We start from the raw sequence: 22,633 nt of genomic DNA on the forward strand, positions 1-22,633 counted from the left end.
ATGAACTAAAGCCTGTTCTGAAACCCCCACAACTGCCTTTCTCGCCTTGCCAGGCTGCTGTATGTCGTCCATTTTTCGCTCCAGTTCATCCCATCCTCCCATGGGACAGGGAAGGGAAATGGCTGCAGTGGAGCCAGGTCAGGTAGGGGTTATTGGGGGGGGGGGGTTCCTGCTGGGTTCCTGCTGGAGGGAAGGGACAGCAAATACACCGGAGGAGGGAGGTTTGGGCAGTCTGGTTTGGAGGTTGGAGTAGCCAAAACATTCACGGGGAGAATGGGAAGAGGCCAGGGTGTAGCAAACCTGCTGGGACTTGTTTAATATGTGGCTTCCATTCTAGGAACAGACCCACGAGGTAAGAGGGTGGAAATGCTCTAATTTGTGGAACAGGAAACAACCCCCCTAGGTGGGGCTAGGAAAATGGGCCAGACTCCCAGGGCTGGAGCCCGACCTGATTAACCAGCGGCTGCTGTGAGATGTGAGGGGCACCCACCAGGGAGGCTGGGGGGGGGGGGGGGGAGGTTCTTAACCTTTTTCTTTGTAAGGCCCCCAACATGCTATAAAAACTCCACGGCCCTGCATGTGCCTGGTTCTCTGCATATAATAGCCAGGGCTGGCGTTAGGGGGCGGCAGCCAGGGCAGTTGCCTGGGGCCCCATGTGACAGGCCCCCCCGCAAAGCTAATTGCTCAAGCTTTGGCTTCAGCCCCTGGTGGCAGGGCTCATGGCCCCAGGCTTCAGCCCCAGGCAGGGAGGTTTGGGCTTTCTGCCCTGGGCCCAAGCGAGTCTGACACGGGCCCTGCTTGGAGGCCCCCCTGAAACCTGCTCGCAGCCCCCCAGAGGCCCAGGGACCCCTAGCTGAGAACCACGGCCTTAGGGGATGTGCCCCTCCCCCATACCCGGCTCCCGGGCTGGCCTTAGAGAAAGTGGGGCCCTGGGTGAACTTGTATTTTGGTGCCCCCCATCCCCCCTGGCCCTCACGGGCTCCCCACCATCACGTTGTGGGTGTTACCCAGAGTAAGCACATTTGAAATACAGATACAAAGTCAATATCCATAACTTCAGATACGAACATGATGCATGCACACAAATAGGACAATCATATTCAGCAAATCATAACTTTTCCAGTGACACCACACATGATGCATCTTGTACAAAATACATCATAATTATGTCCTAATCATATTATAACCGTACCACTATGATGAATATGGGGGTGTAGTGTCAGGTAGGGCCTAATTTCAAGGCACAGGAGTTGGGAATGGAACTTCCCCTCTTTGTGGAACAGGAAATAACCCTCCAGCCAGGGCTGGGACAACTTCCCAGACTCCCAGTGATGGAGCCTGAATCTACTGGCACTTCATTAGTTACCACCACCCGCAATCTTTGTGATACTGCAAACTTTATCAGTGATGATTTTATACTCTCTTCTAGCTCATGGATAAGAATGTTAAATAGCACAGGGCCAAGAACCAGTCCCTGCGGGAACCTGCTAGAAAGAAATCCACTCGACCCTGGTTTCCCATTTACTATCACAGTTTTTAATCTATTTAATGCATGCCGTGTTTATTTTGTATCAGTCTAGTTTTTTTAGTAAAAATATTGTGCTGATCAAGTCATATCCCTTACAGAAGTTTAGGTAAATTACATCAATACTATTAGCTGCAACCAAACTTTTGATCTCCTCCAGTAAGGATATCCCGTTAGTTTGATAGGCTCTATTTTCTCTAAACCTTTGTTAGTGGGCACTAATCATATTACCCTTCTTTGATTCTTTATTAATGAATGAAATCCAGTATTGGCTGCTCCATTATCTTCACGAGTATAGATGTCAGACTTCAGGTCTTTTAGAAAGTCTTGGATACAAGTTATCCGGACCCGCTGATTTAAACATGTCTGACTTTTAATAGCTGCTGTTTAATGTCCTCATGACTTCTTGTCGGAATGGAAAGAGTGTCGTCGTCAACATCTTATGATAGGAGTACATGATCTGTTTTTCTCCAAATCCAGGAGAGAAATATTTATTGAGGACTTTTACCTCTTCTGCATTATTTTTGATAATTCTGCCATTTCTATCTAGTAAAGTTTGCACTTAATATACTTTTAAAAACTTCCTTCTTATTGTCATTGATTGGTCATTGATTTCTGATAGCTTTCTTTACCAGTTCTCTACAATTCTAACTTTCTAACTTCTGTTCTTTACTATTGACTTCTCCTTTCTTCCATATATTTTATTTGGAGAGTGTTGGGATTCCTACCAGGGAGACACCAGTAGGGTCCAGAGACAGACCCATCTCCTATATCAAACTCTGGCTAGTAGGTATGTGATAAATGTGAAGACCCTGCCTCTGTCTGTCAGCTGGGAGACACAAAGGTTCTCTCTTTCTACCCTCCGATGCCGCCTGGCTGCTCTAAGCTAGGTGAGGTGGGACTCTGTTAACATGTGCCTCACGGAGCTTCCCTTTACCTGGTGCTGCTATTCCGTGAATAGTGGGGCTGTGAGTGGGGCAGCAGGTACTGAGTGTTGGACTCTTGCTCTTTCAGGGGCTGGTGACCTTCGAGGAAGTGGCTGTGTATTTCACCAGGGAAGAGTGGGCTCTGCTGGACCCCACTCAGAGAGCCCTCTACTGGGATGTCATGCAGCAGAACTATGAGAATGTGACCTCGCTGGGTAAGCAGTCTGTCCCCTCTGTTCTTGGAAGGGGAAATGAAGAGTGAAGTTCATGCCACCCCCACAATGCCATCTGTACTCTATCCTGTTGCAGCATCACCCCAATATGCCAGTGACACACACACACTACCAGAGACCCTCCCCTGCTGCAGAACACTTTGGGAACAGAGCACAGGAGCAGTATCACACAGTCTCAAATATCTCCTCTTTACTCAAGTAAAACTGGGGGTTAGGTCCAGCATAACAAACAGAAGCTTCCTACCCCCGGCCTTCTCTCAAACCCTGAGCCTTCTCTACCCAAACCAGAATGTGCTTGGGGTTTAACAAGCAGGCGGCTGGAGTCAGAGCTGCCAGTCCAGGGTTACTTATCACACAGACACTCGGTGCGTCCTTGAATGCTGGCTGGGGGTATCCAGACAGGGGAGCTCCAGCAGCAGAACACTGAATCTCACCCAGGATTACAGATGACACAACTCCTCACTGCTCTGGATTGCACCCCAGCATGTGAAAATGGCCTAGGTTGGTAGTGACATTTCTTGAGACATGCAGAGTCTTGCTCCCATGTCACCAGGTGTAATAACAATAAGAGGAAAGGCCTAATATGGAAAACTGATTGTTCAGCCTGCTTTTGACCTGCATCACATCTTGCAATATATTCCAAATAAGGAAATTAATGTGCGACGTATGTGTGGTTGTTTGGGGTTTTAAGCTTTAAAAGGCTTGTGTGATTTTTAGCTCAGGGGGACAGTATTCCAATAGCTGTCGCCCCCTGTGCACTTTTAACCAAGAAAAGAGCCTCAGGCTGAGCTGGTTCAAAATCAATCGTGTGGTCGTTTTCCACAACAGCTTCAAGAGGTCCCTGTGATGGAATGTAAATGTCTTCTTCACACCTTCCCCCTACAGGAGAATGGCTGTTTGACCAGCTGTTTGCCTTGCTGTCTCTGAGGAACTGCTCTGTGGGTGTTCCCAGAATTGTAACTTTTCAGTAATCTCATACAGTAAAATCTCATAACTTTACATACAGTGTTACTACACATTTTAACAGGAGGATAATATTCAGAAGATTATGCGTTTTCAAATGATACCTCACAAGCCATACTGTGTACAAAATTGATCATAATTTTCTAGAAGAGTGAACACAGGGGTATAGACTGACAGTGTCTGTGTGTGTGTTCCCAGCAGATATGTTGGTATTTCAATCCTTCATAAGCACAGTGTTTGGCGTCTTCAAGGACCTGGGGAACTGGTCCTGGGAATTCACTGGTTTACCAAGTGTGACACTGTATGGAATTGTGACACACTTTGGTATTAATAATAAAATAATATAATCTGATAAATTTGCAATGAATCATGCTAGATATGCCATTCCAAGTGTCAGTGAAAATGTTATGATTTGCCAAGTATGATAATATTGTTTCTATGTTTGTATCACCTTTGTATTGTGAGTTATAGGTGTGTAGAATATATCTGTATTTCCAGACTTGTGCAGTATTTCTGGGTGACACCCCCAGACATATTGGCATCAACACTGCCTAGCCTGTTTGATGGCCCATTCAGGGTCATCAGCTATACAATGAGCCCATGGAAAGGACCAAGGGGATACACCTATTGAGTCAGCAAGACATGCCGTGGTATGCCTGTGTAATGAGAACTCCAAGGCTTTTCCTTGCCACGTGCTGTGAAGCTTGGGTTTGGGACACAGGAAGTACAGGCCACATGGCAAAAGGAATGTAAAGGGCAGCTGCATCATCTCCATTTTGTCTTCAATCCCCCTTCCTACCTCTGGAGCAACTTCTCTACAAACTGAACCCTGGAACAAAGGACTGAATGACCATCCAAGCTGTGGATGTGATCCAGACAGACTTTCAAGCCAGCAACTCACCAATACTGCTAAGAACCTGATATATCCATTTTGGAATGTATCTGACTGCGTTCCCATTTAACTTCTTTCTGTCTTTCTTTCCTTTAAACCTTTAGTTTAGATGCTAAAGGATTGTCTGGAAGGATGGAATTTTGGGTAATATCCAAACCTATACTGACCTGGTGATGTGGCTGAGCCTTTGGGGTCAGAGGAACACTTTGTTTATGTGAGCAGAGTTTTGAAATAACCTCTCACTGTACTGGACGTAGGTGCTGATTAGGAGTCAGAGAACTGGGATGGAATAAAGGGGGCTGTGTGATTTCTCTTTTCAGCTTCTCGATAACCCGTGTGGGGGATCAGAAGCACAGTTGGTGACTGGTCAGTGAGTTTAACTTCAATGTTAACCAGCAATTTTGGGAGCATCTGCTCTCCCTTTTTCAGCCTGCCCTAACTTTGGCATTTTCAGTGAGAACTGCCCCTGGCCCACCAGGTCACACTAAGCACTGAAGTTAAATGAATAGAATGTTTTTTTTATGCCCAAGTCTTATGAAATCAACTGAACTCCTTTGTTTTCTTTCATCTGAGCAGGGTTTCTAGTTTTCCAGCGTGATGTGATCTCCCAGCAGGAACAAGGGGAAGAGCCATGGGTCCCAGACCTCCAGGGTTCAGAGGAAAGAGAGATCCTGAGAGCTGCCTGCACAGGTGAGGAAACATTAAACCACCTCAGAATCTGTAAGTGCCTGAAGGAAACATCTGGGATGCCCAACAAAGCCCTTGGGGAGGTCTCTCGGTTCATTATTGTCCCTAGCAGGGGTCATATCCTCAGGGTAAATATAGTATCAGAGGGGTAGCCGTGTTAGTCTGGATCTGTAAAAGCAACAAAGAATCCTGTGGCACCTTATAGACTAACAGACGTTCTGCAGCATGAGCTTTCGTGGGTGAATACCCACTTCTTCAGATGCAAGGGTAAATATAGTTCATGGCTTCCTATAGATCCTAGCAGACACCAGGCAGTAGCTTCCTCCCTTCCCCCTGCGTATTTGGTGGAGTCTGAATTCATCCCCCTCCTCTCTCCTATTTGGGGGAAGAGTTTGGGGGAGTTCAGCTCCTGATTTTTATTTGACCTGTCTTCAGCACTTGTTTTTGTTTGGTCTTCCCCTTTCCATCCCTGTTTGAGGTTTCTGTCTCTATCACAGCAGGTGATGCAATGGCATGTGAGAAAGAGGAGCAGAATTCTCAGCCTGAAAATGTTGAGCCAGTGGGTAAAAACAGAGCATTATTGCAAAGATGGAAAAGGAATGTGTCCAGGAGTCATGAGCAGGGAAAATCCTGGGAGATTCAGCACAGACCAAAAACAGATCAAGGAAACCAGCCAGGGAAGAAAGTGGATAAATTTATTTCCTGTTGGGGAACTCAGAAGGTCCTCATGGAAACCACAACACAGCAGGATATCCTCAGGCGAAAGAGAAAAAATAGATGCACTGAGTGTGGAAAAACCTTCTCTTGCAGCTCAGCCCTTTCTGCACATCAGAGAATCCACACAGGGGACAGGCCCTATGAATGCCGTGATTGTGGGAAAACCTTCAATCGCAGTTCGCACCTTATTAGGCATCAAACAATCCACAGAGGAGAGAGGCCCTATGAATGCCGTGAGTGTGGGAAATGCTTCACTAGCAGCTCAGACCTTTCTAAACATCAGAGAATCCACACAGGGGAGAGGCCCTTTGAATGCCGTGAGTGTGGGAAAACCTTCACTAGTAGCTCAGACCTCTCTAAACATCAGAGAATCCACACAGGGGAGAGGCCCTACAAATGCCGTGAGTGTGGGAAATGCTTCACTAGCAGCTCAAACCTTTCTCAACATCAGAGAATCCACAGAGGGGAGAGGCCCTATGAATGCCGTGAGTGTGGGAAATGCTTCACTAACAGCTCAAACCTTTCTCAACATCAGAGAATCCACACAGGGGAGAGGCTCTATGAATGCAATGAGTGTGGGAAAAGGTTCACTCAAAGAATAGACCTTTCTCGACATCAGAGAATTCACACAGGGGAGAGGCCCTTTGAATGCCCTGAGTGTGGGAAAAGCTTCACTCAAAGATCAGACCTTTCTAAACATCAGAGAATCCACAGAGGGGAGAGGCCCTTTGAATGCCATGAGTGTGGGAAATGCTTCACTAGCAGCTCAGCCCTTTCTAGACATCAGAGAATCCACACAGGGGACAGGCCCTGTGAATGCACTGAGTGTGGGAAAACCTTCAATCGCAGTTCGCACCTTATTAGGCATCAAACAATCCAGGGAGGAGAGAGGCCCTATGAATGCTGTGAGTGTGGAAAATGCTTCACTAGCAGCTGAAACCTTAGATTTAATTTACCCTGGTTCCTCAACTGTTGCTACAGCTCTAGTACCCATCAATCCAAAGACTGAGAGAAATGGAGAGTTCCAACCATTGTCCTTTTAGTATCTTATTGTTCCTCTCTCTGTTTTTTGTGCTGGCCTTTCTATTCTATCATTTTCTGCCTTTGTTTAGTTGGTAACAGTTGGTTTCCATCACTCACGTTTGTGTGTTTAAATCTCTATCCATTGTTAAATAAATTTTTTGCTTGTTTGATAACTGTACTCAGGTGCTGTGTGAGATACAGTAGCAATGGTCCACAGTAAAACTAGTAACCTGGGATACTTGGGGAAGAGAGGATCTGGGATTTCACCGAGTAGCTGGTGATCTGGGCTGGACCCCAGAGGGGGACACATTGAAGGAACTCAAGGGTTAAGGTGGCTGCTGTAACTCAGAGGAGGGTCCTTGAGTTCCAGCAGGCTGGTGAGTTTGGTCACTAACATCCAGCTGCCAAATGCAAAACTCCCTCTTCCTTGTGGCAGGTGGCAACAAGGAGACTCACAGTCCTCAGCACCCTGAGAAGGGTCAGTGTGTCTCTATGTTGATCCACCTGTCAAATTCACACAGGGAAAGCTCCCGATAGCACAAAACTCTGCCCTATGAAATCATGGAACATGTGCTCTTTGCTCTGTGAAAGCATGTAAAGAACCCAAGCGCTGGAGGACAGGGTTTGGGTCCAGAGTGACCTAGACAAATTGGAGGATTGGGCCCAAAGAAATCTGAGGAGGTTCAACAAGGAGAAGTGCAGAGTCCTGCATTTAGGATGGAAGAATCCTATGCACTGCCACAGCCTGGGGACTGACGGAGTGAGGGGGGTTTGATAGCAGCCTTCAACTACCTGAAAGAGCAGCAGTATGGGCTTTCTCCTTGCCACTTTACTGGGCTGGGCAGGCATCCTGGAGGCCTTTCTAGAAGAGCATTGGGAACGGAGTTAGAAAATCCAATGTGAAAACCAGAACCTCAGGTTTAGACTCATTCATTTATAATATTAAATCTTCAATTCTAGTGTCACAGTCAATACAATTGCTTCAGCCTGATAGTTGCCCAAAGGGAAACTTAACGTCTCTCCAAGGGGAGTGGCGAGCAAACACTTTTCAGAGTCCAAGAGAGACAAGGCGGGTGAGGGTAAGAGCTTGCAGAGGACCAACCTCTGTTGGTGAAAGAGACAAGCTGTGGAGCTAACCCAGCACCCTTCTTCAGTTCTGTGTAGCCTGGAAGTTCGTCTCTTCCATAACCAGCAGTTAGAACATAAGAACAGCCACACTGAGTCAGACCAGTTCATCTAGCCCACTCTCCCGAAAGTGGCCAATGCCCGGCGCCCCAGAGGACCCCTGGGTTCAACATGGATACAACACCACCACAAACAAGGTTAAAAGTCAATGCACAGGGGAGAAGCATCTTGTGTTTCATTCCTTATGTCCTAGTCCCATCATGTGGCCATTTCCTTTTCTTCCTTTCTGTTAAAAGCTTTGGTGTTTTGCACAGAAACATTATTTCCCCAGGAGAGACCCAGGAGTGGGGGCTGCATTCCTGTACCAAACAGTCACTGGAAGGGGGCAGACAAAGGCCTTTAGGACGAGGCGTCCGTCACTGTCAAAAGATCATCTCCCTCCTGCAGGTCACTGGCAGCCTGAATTTGTTCCTTATCCTCCCAGAGTCTGGGGCTGGAATCAGCACTACCCAGCCCTCCGTATGTAGCAGGAACAAACACAAACCTGGTATTTAAAACAATCTGTTCCCTTCCTTCTCAGGGAAGATTTTTCTGTGATTGAAGTTGAGCTTCAGTTCCCCTCTCCTAGGGGTGGGGCTGGTGTGGGGCCAGCTCCCAGTGAGATCTGTTTTCACCTTTGCCCCCTTTCAGTCACTCTGGGATGGTAACTCTGCTCCCAGCTGTCAGGCAGCTTCCAGCCCATCCACCCTGCTCACTAACTCTGTGGTCATGTGTCACTCCCTCTGCCAGCACAGAGAGCCTGCAGGAAAGCTACTCCTGCCAGCTGCATTGGTGGTATAGTAGTGTGCATGGGTGCTTTCTAAGCAATTCATCTGGGTTTGATTCCCAGTCAATGCAATAATGGCTTTTCTCTGTTGTTTCCTCATCTGGAAGTGGTACAATTTCAGTCACATTGTGTTACAATCACATTATCTGTAGAATGAAATAATAAATGTGTCAAAGTCCAGCAGGTCATACAGGATGGAGGCACACAAGGGGCTGGAATGTGTCATCTGAGAAAGACAGAACACTTGGAAACCTGCATCTCCCATCCCCTGGCCTTGCGTGTTATGATTCCAGCTGCGTGAGCTGTTTGTAGGATGTTCCGGCATGATGGGGAAATGAAGTTTTGAGTCAGTTTTTGCTCCTGCAGATTCCTTTGCTGTTACAATTATAATGACATGAACAAAAGGGAGGCAAAATAAACATTAAACCCCAAATTGCAATACAGGTGGGGAAAGAGACGATCACGGTTAAGCCAAACACGTCAAAATAAAAATTAATACAAAAAAGGGGAGGGGGGGAAGAGATCAGGTATGTGGAGATCCCCTTGATATTTCAACACACATTGTTAGAATCAAAGTTCAGACTTGACACTGGAAAACCTGCAGCTACCCAGCTCTGTGAACACCGGTGATGAGCAAGATGGAGTTGGGACACCTGTTCTGCTTCGATCATTTATTTTCTCTCTTTCTTCTCCCCCCAATTCCTCGTCTCCAATGTCTCTGCCTTTCTCCTCTTGCTCCCTCTCCCCTGCCCTTTCCCAGGAACTCACACTCTACAGCATTTAGGAAAAGCCAGAGCTCCCATGTCCTGCACATGAGCCTGTGTCAGAGGACGTGTGACCCAGGTCCGAACCAGTCACCAGAACAATATGACCCTTTATGGGCGACTTCTCTGCCTGCTCTGCAATTTACACACACCCCCACTGAAGGGGGTGGGGTACAGCTCTGACTGAGAGGCCTAACAGGAGAAATTTCAGCCCAAAGACAAATTTGTGTGAAATGCTGAGAAGTGAAGAGCCCCCTTCCCCTCCCCCCAAAGCCCCAGAACTCTAGTGTCACCCCCATGGCACCAGCACAGGGAACCCAGTGAGATGGGGTTACAGAATACAAGGGGGAGGGAGCAGGGGAGAGAGGTGACAGGACTCTCTCTCTTTCCTTCTCTCTTCACTTTCTGTTCTCTTTCCTTCCAGGAACTGCAGTCACAGCAGGGAGGGGTTTGTCTCTTTATTAGGGATCCCTCTGTGTCACAGAGGCTGCAAATGTCATAGATTCTGTGACTTCTGCAGTGGCCACTGCGGCTGACTCCGTGGCTGCCCCAGCAGCTGGCCTGGGGGCAGCCTGAGCAGTGGTTCCAAGGGTGGCAGCAGCAGCCACAGCTCAGTGGCTCCTGGCACCTGTCCTGAGGTGGCCGGAGCAGGGCTGGCCCTGGGGCTCCCCTCACCTGGCAGCATCTGGAGTGGCAGTGGGTCCCCGGGCTTCTCCCCAATACATGGTGCCACGGGCCCCCTGGACTCCCTGCGCCCACAGCTGGTGCCACGGACCCCCTGGGCCTCCCTCCCCAAGATTCAATGAGGGGTATTTATGGTATAAGTCATGGCCGTGTCATGGGCAATGAGCTTTTGGTTTTTGCCTGTGATCTGTCCATGACATTTATTAAAAAAACCTGGGATTAAATCTTCGCCTTCCTCATTATCGATCAAATAAATCGAAATGCCTCCACCTGCAAATTGATTTAGCCCAGGACCCTGAGGCCTGGTCTACACTAGGGGCGGGGGGCTCGATCTAAGGTACGCAACTTCAGCTACGTGAATAGCGTAGCTGAAGTCGAAGTACCTTCGCTCGAATTACTTACCCGACCTCACGGTGCGGGATCGACATCCACGGCTCCCCCGTCGACTCCGCTACTGCCACTCGCGCCGATGGAGTTCCAGAGTCGACGGGAGCACATTCGGGGTTCGATATTTCACGTCTAGATGAGATGCGATATATCGAACTCCGGGAAGTCGATTGCTACCCGCCGATCCGGCTGGTAGTCTGGACGTACCATCAGAGTCAGCTGCTGTTATGCCCCCACTGAGCTCTCTGGTCAGGTGTCCTAGCGCTGGAAGCCTCCTGTTTAGATCCTAAAATAGTGTTTTTGCACCGGGGCTGAAAGGTGGGACCAGACATTCTAGCTCCACCATTATTTTATTGAATTGCTTCAAAACACAAGTCAGGAAAGTCTCCTAAGTGCCAGGCTCTCTGCCATGGAAACAGCTGCCCCTGCTCTGCAGGAGTCTGTGCGTTCCACACAGCAACGCACACACCTGCTCCGCACTGAAGGGGGGGTCAGACAGCGACAGGGTTGGTAACACAAATACTTCAGACTATTAACTCCAGGTCCCTTCCTTTCTTTAACCCAGGATGTGCCAGTCACCTGGTAACCATGGTGTTATCTTCACCTTAAAATACCTCTCAGGACATTTTCTGCGTGACCTCCACCCCCTGCCCTCCCTGCAGCCAGCCCCTGTCTCCAGCCAGCCCTGCACCCTATGCCCTGCCAGCACCCCCTGCCCTGCCCGCAGCCAGCCCCTGTCTGCAGCCAGCCCTGCACCCCCTGCCCTGCCCGCAGCCAGCCCGTCTGCAGCCCGCCCCGCACCCCCTGCCCTGCCCGCAGCCAGCCCCTGGCTGCAGCCAGCCCCGCACCCCCTGCCCTGCCCGCAGCCAGCCCCTGTCTGCAGCCAGCCCCGCACCCCCTGCCCTGCCTGCAGCCAGCCCCTGTCTCCAGCCAGCCCCGCATGCCCTGGCTCCAGCCAACCCCTGCTGCACCCCCCTGCGCTGCCTCCAGCCAGCCCCGCAACCCATGCCCTGCCTGCAGCCAGCGCTGCAACTCTGCCCTGCCAGCGGCCAGCCCCACGCCCCCTGCCCTGCTCACAGCCAGCCCCTGCCACACACCTGCCCTGTCTCCAGCTAGCTCCTGCCGCACCCCCTGTGGCCCCGCCCAAAGCCAGCCCGCCCCCACACACCCCCAGCCGTGCACACCCTGCCCTGTCTCCAGACAACTCCTGCCGCACCCCCCTGCCTGAAGCCAGCCAGTCTGCCCCACACACCCCTGTCTCCAGCCAGCCCCACACCCCTTGCCCTGCCTGCAGTCAGCCAGCCCCCCACACCCTTGTCTCCAGCCAGCCCCGCACCCCTTGCCCTGCCTGCAGCCAGACCCTACCTCCAGTAAGCCCCTGCCCTGCCTCCAGCCAGCCCCATGCCTGCTGGTGCCCTGCAGTTCCCAGGGCAGTAACCCTGCACACCTGCTTCAATGAGGGGGGCAGGGAGCAGCTGGGACCCCACATGTGCACACCCTAGGGTGACCAGACAGCAAGTGTGAAAAATCGGGACAGGGTAATAGGATCCTAGATAAGAAAAAGACCACAGGGGTCTCTGAGGTTTCCCTGGCCCCTCGCCCCTGTCCTGCCTGGCTGATGTCAGCATCTCTCTGTGAGGTCACCACCTCCCCACCACCTCGGACCAATAGGCTGAGGTCCTGCAAAAGGCCTTTGTGATGTCACTGCCACACCCCTCCGTTGCTGCGCCAATGTCCTGCCCCTGGCCAGGCACTTTGGAGGTTTGAGCTACTCCCTGGGGATCACCCCACTCAAGGAGCGTTCGTTCTAGGCAGCAAGCCGGCTAGACAGGGAAACATCAGACGCTGCTCCCAATGCTACACTCAGTTTTTCAGAAATGAGTCGACTTTATGACCAGAAGAGACCATTTGAGCATCTAATCTGACCCCCTGCATATCACAGGCCTCCTGTATGACACAAGAGCTACTTTTGGGGCAAACACATTCCAGAAAGGCATCTAGTCTTCATTAAATGACTTCAGGAGATGGAGAATCCACCACTTTCCTTTGTAGCTTGTTCCTGTGGTGAATCATCCTCGCTGTTGAATATTTGTGCCTTATTTGTAATATGAATTTGTCTCTTTTCACCTTCCAGCCATTGGGTCTTGTTATGCCTTTCTCTGCTCGATTCAAGAGCCCTTTAATACCCAATCCTTTCTCTCCATTAAGGCACTTCAACACTTCAATGAAGTCACCTTTCAATCTTCTTTTGATCAGCTAAACAGGTTGAGCTTGTTCAATAGCTCACTAGAAGGCATTTTTCTCCAGCCCTCAGAACATTTGGTGGCTCTTTGCTGCCCCACCTCCAATTTCACAACATCTTTTTCAAATGAGGACACCAAAACTTGAGGCAGTATTCCAGTATCAGTCTCACTGATGCCGTGTCGTCTCCTGTGATGTTATTGACATAATCTGTAACTGTATAGATCACCATTGCGACCACTGTTCTATATTTGCAGCCAATATTGTAGAAAGGTTGTCGTGTAAGGGGTCTATGGAGAGGTTCTGACTGGCTGATTATAATTATGCTATTTCTAGATGTGTATCATTTTTATAGTTGACGTTATGAATTCCTGCCCATTTCCCCACTGGCTGGAGCATGGCTAGAGTGTGTCTGTGGTTAATGATGTTGCTGTAGATTGTTCGTTTCCTGCCTTGGCAATTCAGACAGTCCCTTTTCCCAACATATCTCCAGCACATCATTAGTTCTAATAACAGGGGCAGCTTTTCTCTGGGGCACTGAGATTTTCTGGGGAGTTGGTGGCTCCTTTCTTTCCTCCCCTGGAGTAAACTCACCTTTTTATTCCATGGTTCATGCTTTATGGAATAACAACATCAGCATGAAGAAAGAGGAAAGTGAATATCTCACTGCCAGGGCTGAAGGTGGCCACGTCCCCTCTGTTTGACCGTTGCCATTGCAGGAGAGACGGTGTCAATACAATCGAATGCCCTGGCTCAGACTAGTGACACAGGGAGGTTTTGCTGTTCATGGATCCATGCAAAGGAAATTGTGTCTCTGTGTGAAACTGAGGAGGGACATGAAACGCCCACAGGGTGGCGAAATGCCCTAAGCTAAGGCAGGAGGGGGAAGGAATGGGGCTGAGGAATGACTGACGTGGACTCACCTGGGATTGAAATGACATTTGTTTGTGTCGGGAGTGAGAAATTACACATTAATTCAGATGCAGGGTTGAGGCTTCTTTAGCTGCTTGTCGAACTTGAACTTGATTTCCCAGAAGGGAGAAAGGGAAAGTCTGGGGAAGCCTTGAGTCCCTGGCTGGGTCTCCTGGGCAGTGGAAAACATCTCTTGTTTGGCCCTGCCAAGGGGATCGCGGAGGCTCAGACGTCCCTCGGCTTGGATCAAAGGGGGAGTTGGATGGAATTTATCACCCAACCCTCCCTGCTCCCCAGAGCCCCACGGGGAGAAGCTAGAGAAGGGGGGAGTCATTCCTTCCCTGCGCTCCCAGAAGAGCTGCTAGCAGGGCCGCCCAGAGGCGGGGGCAAGTGGGGCAATTTGCCCCAGGCCCTGGTCTTGCAGGGCCCCACAAGCAGGAGCATAGCTGGGGAGCAGGGGGCTGCCGCTCCCCACTGAGCACATTCCCCAAAGTGGCGCCTTAGGAGGAATTTGGAAGAAGGTGGAAAGATCTGGAATTTCCCTCCCCCCACACCTCCTGAGGTGGCAGGGGGTGCAGGTGGAGGGGGCAGAGCCCAGGTCTGGGGTGGCAGGGAGGTGCAGTGGGGAGCCCAGGGATGGGGTGGGGGCAGCCAAAATTTTTTTTGCTTGGGACGGCAAAAAACCTAGAGCCGGCCCTGCCTCCATCCACCGTGAGGTAGGTAGGAGCAGATCATTATTATACCTACTTGAAAGAGGGAGAAGCTAAGGCTGAGAAAGGAGAATTGACTTGTCTGAGGTCACACAACCAGTCAGTGGCAGAGTTAGGAATAGGACCCAAGAGCCCTGATTTTCAAACTAACCATCGGATCTTGAATTTCAGACACTGAATGACCTGAATAAAATGCTCTCAGATGAGCTCCAGACCAACAACAGTGACAGTAATTATTCAGCAAGAATTTGAGGAGAATCATGTTAGAGAGAATTATGAACTGCTCAGAGACCATTAATGCAGAGAAGCAGCAAAATTCGTCAAACATAGAACTGGTTCTGACTTATTTCCTTGGTCTTGAAAGAGAACAAGGACCTGAGTCTCCTCCCTGTCAATAACCCCCTGCTCAGCCAATCAGGGGTAGAGACTGAGGACGGGAGGCTGAGGGTTCTCACCAGAGAGCCCAAAGGATGGCCCAGGTCACTGGTGGGGATCAAATAAAATTCTGCCTCCTTAAGCTCGTGTTTTCCATGCCTAGAATTCAACTGTCACCAGATGGATCAGACTGAACAGGTTTCAAACCTCCAGGAGGCTCTTACCTTCTAAACAGGGACTGCTGTTTTCTAGTAAAATCACTAAAAGGGAAAGAGAAAACTCAAAAGAGGTTCCTCCTGGCTTTCATGTCCGTGAACCCGAATACTCTCTCAGTCCTCAAAGAGAGACCTGGAGAAGGAGACTTGCTGAAGCAAAGCCACAGGGGTCTCTGAGGTTTCCCTGGCCCCTCACCCCTGTCCTGCCTGGCTGATGTCAGCATCTCTCTGTGAGGTCACCACCTCCCCACCAATAGTTTGTGGTCCTGCAAAAAACCTTTATGATGTGACTGCCACACCCCTCCCTTGCTGGCCTAATGTCCTGCCCCTGGCCAGGCACTTTGGAGGTTTGAGCTACTCCCTGTGGATCACCCCACTCAAGGAGCGTTTGTTCTAGGCAGCAAGCCGGCTAGACAGGGAAACAGCAGACGCTGCTCCCAATGCTACACTCAGTTTTTCAGAAATTAGTCGACTTTACGGCCAGAAGAAACCATTAGAGCATCTAATCTGACCCCCTGCACAGGCCTCCTGTATGACACAATAGCAGGTGAGGGAGGGGGGCTGAGGAGGCGAGTGGGTGGGCAGTGGCGAGGGGGCGGGTGAGCCGGCAGAAAGCCAATATTCATAACTTCAACTACAAAAATGAAACACATCTAGAGATGGCATCATTATAATCAGCCAATCAGAACCTCTCCATAGACCCCTTACACGACAACCTTTCTACAATACTGGCTACAAATATAGAACAGTTGTCACAACGGTGATCTATACAGATACAGATTATGTCAATAACGTCACAGGAGGTGACACGGCATCAGTGAGACTGATACTGGAATACTGCCTCCAGTTTTGGTGTCTTCATTTGAAAAAGATGTTGTGAAATTGGAGCTGGGGCAGCAAAGAGCCACCAAAGGTTCTGAGGGCTGGAGAAAACTGCCTTCTAGTGAGCTATTGAAAGAGCTCAACCTGATTAGCTGATCAAAAGAAGATTGAAAGGTGACTTCATTGAAGTGTTGAAGTGCTTCAGGGAGAGAAAAGATTTGGGAATTAAAGGGCTCTTGAATCAAGCAAGGAAAGGTATAACAAGACCCAATGGCTGGAAGATGAAAAGAGACAAATTCATATTACAACAAAGGCACAAATATTCAACAGCGAGGATGATTCACCACAGGAACAAGCTACCAAGGAAAATGGTGGATTCTCCATCTCTTTATGACATTTCATCTAGACTAAATGCCTTTCTGGAATGTATTTGCCCCCAAAGTAGCTATTGTGCCATACAGGAGGCCTGTGATATGCAGGGGGTCAGATTAGATGCTCTAATGGTCTCTTCTGGCCATAAAGTCGACTAATTTCTGGCAAACTGAGTGTAGCATTGGGAGCAGCATCTGATGTTTCCCTGTCTAGCCGGCTTGCTGCCTAGAACGAACGCTCCTTGAGTGGGGTGATCCACAGGGAGTAGCTCAAACCTCCAAAGTGCCTGGCCAGGGGCAGGACATTAGCCCAGCAAGGGAGGGGTGTGGCAGTGACATCACAAAGGCCTTTTGCAGGACCTCAGACTATTGGTCCAAGGTGGTGGGGAGGTGGTGACCTCACAGAGAGATGCTGACATCAGCCAGGCAGGACAGGGGCGAGGGGCCAGGGAAACCTCAGAGACCCCTGTGGCTTTGCTTCAGCAAGTCTCCTTCTCCAGGTCTCTCTCTGAGGACTGAGAGAGTATTCGGGTTCACGGACGTGAGCGCCAGGAGGAACCTCTTTCGAGTTTTCTCCTTCCCTTTTAGTGATTTTACTAGAAAACAGCCATCCCTGTTTAGAAGGTAAGAGCCTCCTGGAGGTTTGAAACCTGTTCAGTCTGATCCATCTGGTGACAGTTGAATTCTAGGCATGGAACACACGAGCTTAAGGAGGCAGAATTTTATTCTGCACCTGTGATTTTGTCTCTTAGAATCACTGGGGACATAAGGGTTTGTCCTTTTTGTTTCACCTCTTGCTCCATCCACTGTCTGATCCCTCTTTTCTCTTCGTCTCTTCCTTCCTTTGTCCTTTCTCCTGTTCCCCTCCCAAAATCAGTTTTTTTTCTCCTGCTGATAACAGCTCACGTTAACTGATCACTCTCGTTATGGTGTGTATGGCAACACCCATTTTTTTCACGTTCTCTGTGTATATATATATCTTCCTACTGAATTTTTAACTGCATGCATCCGATGAAGTGAGTTTTAGCCCACAAAAGCTTATGCTCAAATACATTTGTTAGTCTCTAAGGTGCCACATGTTCTCTTTGTTCTTTTTGCAGATAAATTAATGGAGGTTAAGTCCATTAATAGATATTAGCCAGGATGGGTAAGGAATGGTGTCCCTAGCCTCTGTTTGTCAGAGAGTGCAGATGGATGGCAGGAGAGAGATCACTTGATCATTTCCGGTTAGGTTCACTCCCTCTTGGGCACCTGGCATTGGCCATTGTTGGCAGATAGGATATAGGGTTGGATGGACCTTTGGTCTGACCCACTATGGCCATTCTTATGTTCTTATGAAGGGAAGGGCACAGCCCCATCACAGAGTTTCTGTAGTGTAGTGGTTATCACGTTTGCCTAACACGCAAAAGGTCCCTGGTTCAAAGCCAGGCAGAAACAAGCTGGCTTCCTTTTCTCAGCTCCTAGTGGCCTATCCCTGCTGTTGTAGGAACAGCAGTGATTTCTATGCTCAAAATGTCTGTTATACTTCCTCTCCCTCTCTGAATGCCTGTGAAGTGGCTTTCCCCCTCCTCCTCCCGCTCTCTCCTGCTAATGCTTGGGGGATGAATGGGCTGGTTGAAGATCAGAAGAGCTTCCAGGTAGACAAGGTGTCTGGGACTCTCATTAGGCAGCGCTCACACACCCAGAGCAGGGACCCTGCATGGACACTGGCTGAGGTGGAGTGTGACCCACCGGATGCAGCCAAGTCATCTCTAGTCGCAGGCCATGAGGTTCAGGTCCTTAAAAGGGGAAGGGGCCCTGTGCTCAGCTGTGCTTTCACAATGCTGCCTAATGAGAGTCCCAGACACCTTGTCTATCTAGGAGCTCTTCTGATCTTCCAGCTGTTCAACCAGCCCCTTCATCCCACAAGCATTGCAGGAGGGAGGGGAGGGGGAAAGCCACTTCACAGGCATTCAGAGAGGGAGAGGAGATGGGGCGGGCGGGCGGGGCGGGGGAGTGTAACCGACCTTTTGGGCATACAGGTTATATGGAGCACACAGATCACTGCTGCTCCTACAACAGGGTAAGTTCTCAAACAGCATGTTTCTTACTTTGCCCATCTGCCAATTTTGATGATTATCGATGGAAATATTTTGCCATTGGGTTGTGCGTTTACACAGAAATTGACATTTACCAATAAATACGTAATTCTTCCAGTCCTGCCTAGTCTGCAGTTGATGGGTTTAGAGGGACACATTCACTCTTCCAGGTCCCCAGGCCAGGCCTGTGCTCTCAACTTCCCACACTGCTGGGATCCTTCCCTGGTCTCCCCTCAGACCTCTGCCCCCCACCCCACGTCTGGGATCCTCCCACACTGTCTAACTCCCTGCTGGCAGGATCCCTTCCTGTTCCTTTCATTTCCTGTCTCCACTCTGGGCAAAAGCTCTGCACTGTTCCCACACCAGAAGTTGAACCCAGGCCCCATGGATGAAAACCAGGAATCCTGACCACTAGCCCATATGGGACTATTGGTGCAGCTGACGAAGTGGGGATTCACCCACAAAAACTCCTGCTCCAATACGTCTGTTAGTCTATAAGGTGCCACAGGACTCTTTGCTGCTGTTATTACTACAACTCTCTAAGCCAACCCCTCATCAGAGCAGCAGGGACTAGCGTGACCAGATGTCCCGATATTTGGGCCTTTTTCTTATATAGGCTCCTATTACCCCCACTCCCTGTCCCGATTGTTCACATTTGCTGTCTGGTCACCCTAGCAGGGGCTGTACACAGGGCTGCATTAACCCTTCAGGTGCTGAGGTTTCCCTCACTCCATCCCCAGTGCCTGTGATCAGGAAACAGACATTAGGGCTCCCAGGTGCTGCACAGACCATGATTGAGATCGGGACCCCATATTGCGCTAGGTGCTGTACAATCCCTGGCCAACACTGGGACACCCAGGGGGTTCCCCTCAATTTATCTGAGCCTCTGCTGCCCAACTTCTTCTGACTCCATCTGGATCACCCAGGAGCGGTGACAGGGTTTCCTTTCCACCTTTCCAAACAGTCCTTCTTTCCCTGCCCCCTAATTCTGCTTTCACACCCTGGGCCCATCTCCTCCCTTCGTTCCCTCTACCCCCGCTCCAGGTGATTAGAGATGGAGGCAATTTCAGCCACTGGAGACAGCCCCAGCGAGCGCTGCAGCCCACCCCGGGTGCGGGGGGGGGGTGTTTGCAGACACAGGAAGGGAGCAGCTGGGAGCGGTGGGTGCTGGGAAGTAGGAGGCAGGAGAACCCAGCCCGGGAGGGGGGGCAGCTCCGGGGGGCGGGGCTCTGGCACAGGCCAGGGGCGGGCAGCTCCTGGGGCGGGGCTCTGGCACAGCCCGGGGGCGGGCAGCTCCTGGGGCGGGGCTCTGGCACAGCCCGGGGCGGGGCAGCTCCTGGGGCGGGGCTCTGGCACATTGTGACGCAGGAGCCCGGGCTCAGCAGCTGCTCCCTGGTGGCCACGTGCTGCCAGCAGCGCTGGAGCCGCCCGGGCCGGAGCGGAGCCGCTGTTCTCAGCTGCAGCAGGAGCTGCCCCCGGCCCCGCTGGGCTCCAGGTGGGGACAGAGCCTGGGGCCCGGGGCTCCCCTGGGTGCGGCTGGCGGGAGGAGAGGGGAGAGGCCGGAGCTGCAGGCGGGGAAGGGCGGGGGGTTGATCAGTCTCTGGGCACCAGGGGAGCTCCGGGGCAGAGTGTGTGTGTGAGTGTCCCGGGCCCAGGCGTGCGCGTGGGGGGAGCCCCGGCACCCCAATGCCCTGAGCCCCGGCTGGGGAGGCTGCTCCCCCTCCCGTGGGGGCTCCGGGGAGGCTGCGGCGGCTGCAGGCGGGTGCTCGGCCCCCCCGGGAATGACCCGCTGCCGGCAGCTTGTGGCGCCTCCTCCGCGGAGCTTTTCCCCGGGGGCGGCCTGGGCGCAGCTGCGATCAGCTGTTTGCTGGGCAGGCTCCGCTCCGCTGCTCCCCCCCTGCTCCTGGGGGGCTGAGTGAGCCCCCCCCCAAACAGCCCCAGGGGTCGGTGGGGGGTGGGGCCAGCAGCAGCAGAGCCCCGCTCCCCTGGGGCTGCCCCGCCCCGCTCGGGTTGGGGGCTCTGCCAGGGCCCCCGCGTGAATCGCTGCTCCCTGCCCGCCAGGCTCGGCTCCGGCCACAGCAGCGGCGGGTGCCCCGGGGAGCCCAGCTGGGCTGGGGCAGGTTGGGGGGCGGAGAAGCTCCAGATACCGGCAGGGGGTGGGGGAGAGGAGCCGAGCTGGGGGGGCGGGAGGAGAAGCCCCGGGCCCCAGCAGGAGCTGCACTGGGGGGAGGAGGGGGAGAGGAGCCCCCCTGGGGCAGGGAGGAGAACCCCGGACCCTGGCAGAAGATGTGGGGCTGAAGTCCCCGGCTCGGGAGCCCCAGCCACCTTATTGGCAAAAGTTGCAGGGCCGAAGCCCTGACCCCCCTCTGTGTGGAGCTGACCTGAGCCCCTCTCGCTCCCATCCCCCCTGTGGAGCTGGCTCCCACTCTCCGGCTGTGGAGAAATTCAGCCCAAATCTCCCCATGTTGGTATCTCCATTTCCTGCCCCCCCAATCACCCAGCCATGGATGGATTTAGCCCAGGAGGCAGGGTCAGTGTTGGCCCCATTGGGCAGGTGGGATCTAGGGCTCAAAGAGGAGAAGTGACTTTCCCAAGGCTAAGCAGGGAGTCTGTGGCAGAGACTCAAACCCAGAACACATGAGCCTGAGTCTTGTGCCTTAACCACTAGGCAACCTTCCCCCCGGAGGAGAGGGAACCTCCTCTGCCCCTGTGAGTGTGTGGGGAGGCACTAGACAGAGCTGCCAGGAGGTGGGGAGGGGGGTTGGATAGTTGGGGGTGATTAGAGGGTGGGGGTCTCTAGAGGGGCGGTCAGGGGACACGGAGCAGGAGGGTTGGATGGGTTGAGGGTTTGGGGGGGTGCCTGTCGGGCGGTGGAGCGGGATTGGAGCAGGCAGGGAGCAGAGCGGGTTGGATGGGTCGGGATTTCTGGGGGCTGTCGGGGCGGGGAGTGGTTGGATGGGGCGTGGGAGTCCCAGGGGTCTGTCTGGGGGCAGGGGTGTGGATAAGGGTCAGGGGGACAGGTAGGGGTACGGTCTTAGGAGTCAGTTACAGTGGGGTGGGGTCTCAGGAGGGGGCAGTCAGGGGACAAGGAGCAGGGGGTTGGGGTTCTGAGGGGGGCAGCCAGGGGGCAGGAAGGGGGAGGCAGTGGATGGGGTGGGGCTAGGGTGGGGCTCCCTGGGTGTGCATCCTAATGAAATGTGCTGCACACACCTATGGTCACGGGGGTGAGCCACTCACATCCTTTTCCTGTTTGTTCCATTTCTTTCTGTCTCAAAACCTGAGAACAATTCTCTCTAGTTCTTCCCCTTCTCTCTCCCCACACGTGGCTAGAAAATCCAAGGAGTTTCCCTCGTTTTCCCTAAAATTACTGACTCTCTAGTCTCTTATTTTCCCTATTTTCTCCATAATTCTTAAATTCTCCTCAGCTTTGGGATGTGAACCCAGCCCGTTTATCTGCAGCAATTTGTCCTTGGGTGGGTGGGAATTTGCTGTCCTGTGTCACTCCCCCAGCGTGGGTGGGGGTTAGTAGGTGCTGGCTGGGGGAGCCCGCAGACACGGCTGCCTCTGGGGGGGAGATGGGGGGGGGGCGATCTCTGCCAGCGACAGGACATGGCTGCACAGGAGGGGAAGGGAGGAGCCAGTGTCCCTATGGAGCCTGCCCAGCCCCTTTGGTTCTGCTCCTTTCCAGCATTTTGTTCAGAGACTTTATTACTGGGGAGGCTGAAAAATCTCCCTGTGGGCTTAGCCTGGCAGGAGGGACCAGGTCTCTCCTGCAATAAAGAGATGGAGCATGTTCCCAGCATGGCAGAGCCTAGGCTGTGTCTCTGCAGGGAAAGATCCTGGGGGAATCGTGATGTGACATCAACTAAAGCCTGTTCTGAAACCTCCGCAACTGCCCTTCTCGCCCTGCCAGGCTGCAGGATGTCGTCCATGTTTCGCTCCAGCTCATCCCATCCTCCCATGGGACAGGGAAGGGAAATGGCTGCAGAGGAGCCAGCTCAGGTAGGGGTTATGGGGGGGTTGTTGGTGGGTTCCTGCTGGAGGGAAGGGACAGCAAATGCACCGGAGGAGGGAGGCTTGGGCAGTCTGGTTTGGAGGTTGGAATAAGCCGAAAACTTCCCAGGGTGGAGAATGGGAGGAGGCCAGGGTGTAGCAAA

General features: G+C 51.9%; 1 protein-coding gene and 1 non-coding gene across 2 annotated transcripts in view; both read left to right on the forward strand.

Moving 5' to 3' along the window:
- Window positions 1–6,049: 6,049 nt before the first annotated feature.
- The window catches only part of LOC120381714 (zinc finger protein 383-like), a gene marked incomplete at its 5' end in the record, with an annotated part of 47,731 nt that continues 31,147 nt past the window's right edge, over window positions 6,050–22,633 (forward strand). The window contains one exon of the mRNA XM_039499836.1: window positions 6,050–6,674. Coding sequence (XP_039355770.1) covers window positions 6,050–6,674 — 625 coding nt within the window. The remainder of the gene's footprint in view (window positions 6,675–22,633) is intronic.
- On the forward strand, window positions 17,763–17,835 carry TRNAV-AAC. The gene has a single exon. It is a non-coding gene; the product is annotated as a tRNA-Val (tRNA).

Source organism: Mauremys reevesii, linkage group 14, assembly GCF_016161935.1.
Source record: "Mauremys reevesii isolate NIE-2019 linkage group 14, ASM1616193v1, whole genome shotgun sequence".
Classification (NCBI taxonomy): Eukaryota; Metazoa; Chordata; order Testudines; family Geoemydidae; genus Mauremys; species Mauremys reevesii.